At 40.7% G+C, this 9,305-nt stretch overlaps 1 protein-coding gene across 1 annotated transcript in view; it reads left to right on the forward strand.

Moving 5' to 3' along the window:
• LOC107089108 (lipid phosphate phosphatase-related protein type 4-like) overlaps positions 1–8,502 on the forward strand; it is a 19,640-nt gene extending 11,138 nt beyond the window's left edge. The window contains exons 2-5 of the mRNA XM_015381673.1: positions 1,277–1,505; positions 1,824–2,439; positions 5,418–5,547; positions 5,882–8,502. Coding sequence (XP_015237159.1) covers positions 1,399–1,505; positions 1,824–2,439; positions 5,418–5,547; positions 5,882–6,774 — 1,746 coding nt within the window. The 5' untranslated portion in view covers positions 1,277–1,398 and the 3' untranslated portion in view covers positions 6,775–8,502. The remainder of the gene's footprint in view (positions 1–1,276; positions 1,506–1,823; positions 2,440–5,417; positions 5,548–5,881) is intronic.
• Positions 8,503–9,305: the final 803 nt, after the last annotated feature.

Below are 9,305 nucleotides of genomic sequence, written 5' to 3' on the forward strand. Positions count from 1 at the left end.
CCTTTTCCTTTGACTGTTTATTTATCTCTGAATAATTTTTCCATGAGACCTCTCCAAATAACAACAGCAATAACTAAAAATGCTTTTCCTTTTTTTCAATTTAGAGTTGTTTATTTAAAAGAAAACAGCATTAGAGCTGTATGGAGGACCAATCATGGCATAAAAAATAAATGCAGAAATAAATAAATGCTTGAAAAATAAATAAGCATACAATTAATTGCCCCCCAAAAATACAATCAATATGGCTACCTACGATGAAGTCATCAGTGAGCTGAGACATTTAGCAATTGTTTTTGAAAACAATGCCAATGCTGGTGTTTCTGAAAAGGAGGACCCTTTTTTGTGGGGGGGGGGGGAGCCCTGGCTGCTTGCCGCCCTCGCGGCGGGGGGACTTTGCAGGCGGGGGGAAGCACAGGGCCACGGCTATCGTCACCGGGTCAGGTTTGGTCGCTCTGTCCCCGGCTGGCTCCCCAGGGGGAATTTCAAAATCGTGCAGCGCAGAAGAACTGAGGCGTGAGCTCCGGCGCTGGTTTGGGAACTCCGGCGGACGGGGGAAGGGAGAGAGTGGGGGACGGAGCGACCAAACCTGACCTGGTGACGGTACCCTCAGCCTCGTGCAAGTGGGGGGGTTGGGTTCGGACCCGGACCAGCCCCAGAGCTGATGGCTTGGTTTGAATTCCTGGTCTGGTCCAGTCAGCGGCCCAGCCAAATGTCTCAGCTCACTGACAACTACATTGTAGGTAGCCATGTTTGTTGTCATGGTGGCTGCTAACCAGCCAGTGAGGAGAAGTTTAGCCCTTAAGACACAACCCTCCTCATTTGCATAATGAGGCAGAAATGCATACAGAAATGTAAATACAACAGGCAGCAATAAATTAATAGGGTAGAGATACATAGGAAGAATACACCAGACAAAAATATTATAACATGCACGTAAATAAATACTTAAAGAAATAAGTAATAAATAAATAAAGTTGAAGAATATAACGGACAATAAATAAAGAAGGTAATTAGAAGAGATATGTATATTTATGTCTCACTGTATAATTTAATTTCAACGTACATTTATTTGTTTATTGTATTTTTGGGGGCAGTTAATTGTATGCTTATTTATTTATTTATTTATTTATGCATTTATGTTTAATTATGGCAGGATTGGTCCTCCATAGAGCTGATATAGAGCTGTGATTATCTGACTTCAATTTGCATTTTAATTAGATGTTCTCATCACTTCAGTGGTTCAATATAAACTCCTTTTTTTGGTGTCGTCTCATAGGCCACCTCACCCGAGCTCCCAGCCCACCAAAGCCAATCATTACAAGGACGTCTTCCCACACGTTGGCTCCTGAACATCCAGTACCCATCCTAACGCGGAGCTCCTCCTATCGAGAGCCATCTATGAGCAATCTGAAGAGAGCCAGTGCTGACGTGGAGGTGATCACTCAGTCCAGTCCACCAGGAAACCGTGACAATATGATGACTTTTAGCAGCAGCACACTACCAAGGTAGCAGTTTTATCTAATTTTGTTTAACCAGAGTTGATCTAAACAGATTTATTGTACAATCAATACCTTTAATTTAAAGTAAGCTTGTATGAAGGATGCAAATAGCAACTTTTAATCAGAGCATGCACAAGGAGAAATGGGCTTAGGAATGCTCTCACTCACGTTTAATAGGCGTACCCTCTCGGGAGGGGTAACAGGCTTGTGTATTTGCATTTTTCTTCTAAAGTGGAGAATTAAAAAAAAAAGAATCACAAAAATCCTCCACTATACTTTTAGATGGGCTTCATTTTCTCTTTTTGTATATTTTTCATCCTTCAGGTCTCATGGAGGCTCCTCAGTGGAGGAGGGCCGTATTCAAAGGCGCCATGCCTCTATCCACACTTCCATGGACTCCACCCGATCCAAACAGCTGCTCAGCCAGTGGAAGAACAAGAATGATAACAGGAAACTGTCGATGCAGGCGATGGATGGAATACGGCACCATCCTTCTTCCTCTCCCCAAAGAAACATGGAATTTCGTTGCTCCTCAGAACCATCTGCCATGGGCCTGGAGGCAGAGCTCCGGAGTGGGGGCCACATGCCATCCGCCTCCAGCCAGGAAGTGGAGATGCGTACCGGGGCCCACATCCCAGCACAATACATGAAACTTGCAGCAAATTCTGTGCCTATAAGCAACCATAATCACCTTGCACATAATGGGAGCACTGGAATGGCTGCTGGGGCCCGTGTTGCCATTCACCCTCGACCTGGCTCCTCCCAGCTTGTTCACATTCCTGAGGAGGAAAATCTTCACAGTAAGGATCAGGAGAGTGAATCAGAGGACAGCATGATGGACGGCGGTGGGTCAGTGAGAGAGAAATGGCTTAGAGTAGCAGAGAAGACCACCCTTCCATCCAGACCCTTAAGTGCTGGAGGACAGCCTCGTCTAATGCAGGTTCAACTTTTCATTATGCTCTTATTTATGTTTCTTTATGAGTTTTGCAATTTAATTCCATTAATAACTTGTCTATTTGCTTGTTTTAATGCTTAAGGCTGAAATGAATCATGCCTAATAATCTCTACTGCGTATCCGTTTCTGCTGAATCAAAGCAAATAAAGCCAAGCTGCTCTTACCAAATTTGACAGTTGGAGCAGATTGACTTTTACAGCTTCAGCTGTGATTAATCCTGATTATTCTGTGTTCAGGTTTAGCCTCCTGCCAACAGAAAAGCTATGATCAGATGTCCCCAGGATGTTGACATCATTATTAATATGAAACAGATATTTTTAAGTTTAAAGCTGAATGTTTTGACCAATTGGAAAGACAACTTCATGAACGCTCATATGTTAAACAGTAACAGATGAGAGAGAATGGTAAAGGTTAGAACAGTATGGGGTTACAGTAACAAACCAGCCAAATACATGATATACTCCTCATTCAGAGGTTGTTTTAGTCCAGACAATTTTGATGAAGACAAATAGATAATAAAAAGGAATGCATTACCACAAATAAAAGAAAATATAAGTATAAACTGTAAAATACTTTAAAAAACTTTGTCCATCCAAAACACCTGTATGTGAACAAGTGCACTGCCATCTCCCCTCTGGCTTGTGATTGCACCTCTCAGGTTTGTGAAATGTCTCAGAGAGATACTCTAATTCACTCTAAGGCTACGCTCACAGCAGCCTGAAGTCACCCAAATCCATTTTTTTGCCCACATGTGACCTGTATCTGATCTTGTTATGATAGTCTGAACAACACAAACATTTTTTTCCAATGTGACTGTTAGGTTAAAAAATGTAGGTTCGTAAAAGAAGGACTGAGTACACACAGAAAGGGATTTTCAACAGCTTCCTGCAGGAGGGGAGAAAGAGCTGCAACCCAACACACTACTCTCTCTCTCCCGGACCCCCCTCCTGCAGTGCCTTATTTATTAACAGAACATAACACATGGTTACAAAACAGAGTATTGTTCTGAAAGGACAATTGATCAGGTCATAAGACAGGATGCTCCACTGACTGAATCACAAGACAGACTGAAGCATCTCCTTGTTCCAATGTTTCATATGTACATACATTCATTTTATAATCATCATTGAATAAACCTAACAGCGACCCATGCCACTTGGCTATGTTGCCCTGAATCTGATATGTATCGGATCTTGGCCAGGTCACGTTCATCAGACCTGAACGCTGTTAATACTTGACAAAGGTCCCCATATTGTGTCTTTCAACAATAGCAAGAAGCAGAAGCAGTTAAAAAACAACAACCATGGCGGATGATAATGCGGTGAGCAGTCTTTATTTCCAACCTGCCTGAACATACTGCATTGCTAATACACTGGCTGAGGTTGGGAAAGAAATGAAAGATTGCTAGATGCCCTCCAGCACTACCATCCATGTTTACTTCCGTAAACACAGAACACACTCGCTTGTGATGTCATGCGTCCCCTACTGTGCATGACACTTAAGTTGTATGAATACAGTTCACACAGGAGATCACATACAAGTCGCATATACTTTGAAATGTGAACGACCACCAAGAAGAATCGGATATTATAAAAAACATAGCCTAAGTAGCTGATTTGACTGTGCTGATTGGTTTGTTTCATTTTCAAAATTACAAACAAACTGCTCTACTGCAGCCAAAGAAGCACGTGGCGATGGACAATATGGCCAAAATATTATACAACCCTTTTTTTAAATAGAAAAATCACAATTTTGGTTTTATCATGATCTTACGTGTTTGTTTGTTTTTTAGAAGAATTTGCAAGTATCTGGTATTGAAAAAGCTTCCTGGAGTGGGAACGAAATATCTTCAAACTTGATAACAAAGTCCAGTCGATGGTTTTTAATTTTCTTTTTTACGGAAGACTCTGGTCAGTTTAAACAAACCATTTCTGGAAGTAAAACAGTTCTAAAAATAATAAAAAAGGATAAATTTAGATTTCAATTTAAATTTAATTTAGATAGAGGCAGCTTTTTGCTAACATGTGCAAAGGACATAAACACTTACCTGAATCGTGGAATGGCAGTGTTGGAGAAATAACTGGCCAGGCAGCTGTACTGTTGGTCAACTACTTAGAGCAGGCATTTGAACAACCCGTTTTCCAATGTATTAAATGGAAACATATCTTTTGTAAGATAAAAACTTCTGTTAACTCTTTCCACCTCTTCCTTTCCTTTTCCTTTTCTTGTAAAGTTGCCTTTATCTAATGTCTGTGTTAACATTGTCTGTTTGGGTCCAGCGATGCTGCTGGGTGTCCCATTGCTCCATGGCTCTCAGGATACTGTTTCAGGTGCTTTCTATTCAAGTGATTAAACAGGTTCTTTGCATTACCATCCAACGTGTGAACCGTTTCTGAGCAAACTTTGCAAATTACTTTTTTGTTTCACCAAAATAATATGGTGCAAACATACCAGTTTCATATAATGAGAGTACTTTTTTCCCCTCTGATTGGCTTTCAGCCATGACTCTCCATGTGGCTGATGCTACAAACACAAACAAGGAGGCATTTGAGAAAGTGCGTCACTACCGGTTATTCGCTATGATTGGTCGGTCAGGTTGACTATTGCGTTGGTATATCAGCATAGAACTCCATCCCTTCATCCATTTTCCATCACGCTTATCTCAAGCGGGGTCGCGAGGTGTGCTGGTGCCTACCTCCAGCTGTCTACGGGCGAAAGGCAGGGTCCACCCTGGACACTTAGCCAGTCCATCGCAGAGCATAGAACTCACATTTATAGGATGAGACTTAAACATCCTATGATCTCCATCATATTGCGTAGGTTTGGCCAAAAACTGCAGTTACATTTTCAATAGTAGTACTGGTACTTTACGTTCAATTTAAAAGTTGTTTTTATTATCCTAACAGTATAATAAGAATGACTAAGAATGATCTTAATTTATTGAATCTCTTTTTTTCATCCAGGTCATAGCCTTGTCTAAACAGCAAGGTCTCCTTCACTCTCCTCGGTCTGAAGACGGTGGATCTGTTCGGTACAGGGCACTGACAGACCAAGATCCATCTCCACCGGCTTCTACCACTGGGGCAATAGGAGGTCTGTATTTTATACTTCTTTTACACTTTTCTCTGGCTTTGTATAACACTGTGATTTATTGCACAATAGCTAGAGTGGTCAAATAAAGTTCCAGAGTTATAGCTGTGCTTTACAAACAGAGGAAATAGGTTTCAATCCAAGAAAGTCCTTTCAAACCCTATTTATAAGCAAGAAATACATATTTTCATAATCGTATTAAATAAATGTGAGAAGCATGCAGATTTTAAGAGGCAAAACTAAAAAATTTACACAAGACAGCTACACGAGTAGGCCTGCTATGTATTCTGTCGCATGACTTACAGAAGGTAACAGTTTCCTTGGCTTACATTTTTAGGAGGAGGTTTGGAAAGAAATGGCAGTATAGTTCATGTAGACGCTCACCCAGAGTCACGACAAAAACCTGTGGTGAAACCTCCAAGCACAGATGGCAGTGGCTCATGGCGATGGAAACCGCCTGAACAAAGAGGATCTCTGCGGCAGTCAACCTTCGCCCTCAATGACCTGAACAGACACACAGACAGTTATGATTCTCTTAGAGATGGTGGCTCAGTGGACGGAAGGAGAAGTGTTACAGGGGCTGAATCAGAGAGCGAAGGTGGCGGTGACGGTGGAGAGATGGGCAAACACTCCAACCATCCACGTGCTAGTTACCCTTTATACCCCCAACAACAACAATATAATCCTAACAATTACCAGCACCAAAATTTTAACCCCAACCATCCCAATAATCCAAACTTTAACAATGCTCATTCTAATTTTAACCCAAGCTCTACCAACTCCCACATCTCTTTGCCTTCTACTGTCACCAATGCTCCTCCTTTTCACCCTCACCTCCAAGCAGTTACTACTATTAGGGTCACACCAGTAGAGGCAAATGCGGCAAGCAGTGATGGAGGTTCTGACTGCCAGTCGGTTGCCTCATCCAGCTGTGAGTCCACCCTCAGAAGAAAGGGCAGCACCAACATCAAGGTCCAAGACCAAGGGCAGACCCCCGATCTCCACAACAATCACCGCCCAAATGAGGATAACAACCGTCTTGACAGTGAGAGCAGCAACCGTTTCCATGAAAACCTTCGAAATTTTCAAGAAAATCCAATCACACCTAATTTCCACAGGCAAGTGCAGGTGGTGTTTGGGCGCTCAAGCCCGACTCCTCCCCCTACTCTGCCCCGTCCCCTTCTCACTCACACCCCACCTCCCACTCTGGGCCTGGCTTATAAGGAGTGAGTCACCCGGCTGAACCTGTTCGTAAACTGAACAGTTTTACTGTCTGGACTAAAGTTTGGAAGAATATGGAATTATATAATTAGACTCCACAATCACCTTACAAGGTAGAGGTAGGAAAAGTTTCCATTTTAAACCAGCCATCTCTGTTCCAACCAACACCACAATCAGTTGTGAGTTTTATGGCCTGGATTATATGTCTAAGAGTTTGAGACAAATTTTCCATTATGTAATATTATTTATCATTCTGTTTTCTATTATAACCCTATGGAGAGACTAAGTAACTCTTTTGGTATTATTGGTGTTAGCGGGAACCAACACATGCATGGCTATGAGGATAGATTGAAACGCCAAAGTGCTTTCCTGTTTTTTTACTCAAAAGATCATGGGACTAATAACTGATTATTTGGAGGTTTCTCAGTCTTTCTGCTGAAAAAAGAAAACAACACAGGCACTTACAAAGTGAGCACATCACTATTACTGTAAGGAATGTTTTTGTATATAATGTAAGTTTATGGGCCATAAAGCACTTAAGCGCAACCTTAATTGTGAGCGAGGCACAGCACTGAGTCAAATTAGAGTCAAATTGACCCTAATAGAGTCAAATTAGAGCCAAGATATTATCATATGATTGCTTTTGTTGTTGTGTTTGTGGTGGTACAGATAAATACCAGGAGTTATATATTGTGTAAAATATATAGTGTTTTTCTTTAAATGAAAGATTTTACTTTTGTGCTCCTAGTGTGTTGTAGGTGCTTAGACTTGTAAGAGGTGAATTATCTAACTGAGAGAAACAGGGTAAGTGGTCAGTACTTTTATAGCGCTTTCAGTCATTTACTGCATTCAGTCATTCACTCATTCCCACAAACACTGATGGTGGCTACCTACATTGTAGCTGACCTGGGTCTCAAAGTTCAGCCGTACACAGGCACTACTGGCCTGACCGCCATCAGTAGGCAATGCCCAAAGGTTACTGAAAGCCGAAACCGGGGCTCGAACCCACAAACGATGCAGGGCAAACTCCTGCATCCAATGGCACTGTCGCCTCTGACTAAAGACCAAAGATTAAACACATGAAACTTGTTCTTTTCAAGCAGAATCCATAACAAACTTTTTTGTATTTGTTTTTATTTTTGTTGTCAATTTTCTTTTGTTATTTGAATTTACTTGGATCAAATCAAAAACCATTTTATCCATTGAGTATTGCCATATAAACACCAGCGTAATATGGCTGACATTAGATGAAAGAGTAATTTGAGCACTGGCATTTAATACGGCTAATATAAATACAATGCCTCTTATAAGAATTATTATAGAGCCTATATCATGTTTTTTTTAAGCCTTTCAAAATTAACAACTGTAAGACAATTGCCTTAAGCACTACTAGAGTAGTGGTTTGATATTAATTTAAAAAATGGTTTTCCAACCTGGAAGAAACATACTTGCCTTCAAAGCAAAGCTCCCTCTCCTTATCTTTGTACTGCCTATTACATGACTTTGCTGTGTCACGCCTCTTCTGAACAAAGTCCAGGAAGTTTGAGGGAGAATTGCAGATTTTAAGAAAAGCTAAAAAAAGAGATGTTGCCGTCATATTAGCTGGAAAAAGAACCCCTTCATCTCACCTCTGCTTGACGGGAGTAAGTGGCCGTGTCCTTACAGTGCCAGCACAACACAGTCAACCTACAACAGTACTTAAATGGAAATATGTTTTAAAGAATAAGTTGCCAAATTAGAAATCAATAAATTTTTCTACATCGTTTTTTTTTTTTATAAACTCTTTATCCATGTCCTGAAATATTTATTTTAATCCGCTTTAAAAAGTTCAGTGCAGTGGATGGCAGTAAAAAGAAACCAAAGCATTACCCTTTATTTCCATTCACATATAGATTAATTCAAACTGTTTTTTGTTCCTATTGTTTGAACTGAAGAATAATAGTAGATGTATGTAGTTGGTCATTAAGGTGAATTGGATCCAGTTGCAGGATAAGTGAAAATAGTTATATGACATTTAAGTTTCACCCACCTGCTTCTAGCCAGAGTTGTTTCCTTGGAACTTCATTTTCATTAGAAACAAGAAAATATTAACACAACCTTTTTTCTGTTAAAACCAATTCAACTTATTCACTTTACATAGACAATATAATCTGGTCATCCAGACAAATTGGTTTAAAGTTTTTAGTCAAAGGACATCCAGCTGATTGCATTCAGTCGTTGACTTCATCATCACATCCTCCTGGATGACGATGCTTTCATGAGGATCCGTTGTGCTCTTGACTCTACAGCAATCCCTCACATCGAGCATGCATGCGGCAACATTCGAGAGGAAAAAAAAACGTTTAACAGGGAGAAGCCTTGAGTAGAGAAGAAGACACACAAGAGGCAGTGGTGACTGGTGGAGTTTTCTCTAGCGGAGGCTATAGCTTCAAAAATAGACGTAAACCGAAAACCAATCAAATTTTTAATAAGGTATCACACCATATTTACCTAAAGCCAACAACAAAAAGCAACATTAGAAAATGTTCTAAAAAGTGCTT

This window comes from Cyprinodon variegatus, unplaced genomic scaffold (genome assembly GCF_000732505.1).
Source record: "Cyprinodon variegatus isolate N-32 unplaced genomic scaffold, C_variegatus-1.0 Scaffold239, whole genome shotgun sequence".
In the NCBI taxonomy this organism is placed as follows: Eukaryota; Metazoa; Chordata; class Actinopteri; order Cyprinodontiformes; family Cyprinodontidae; genus Cyprinodon; species Cyprinodon variegatus.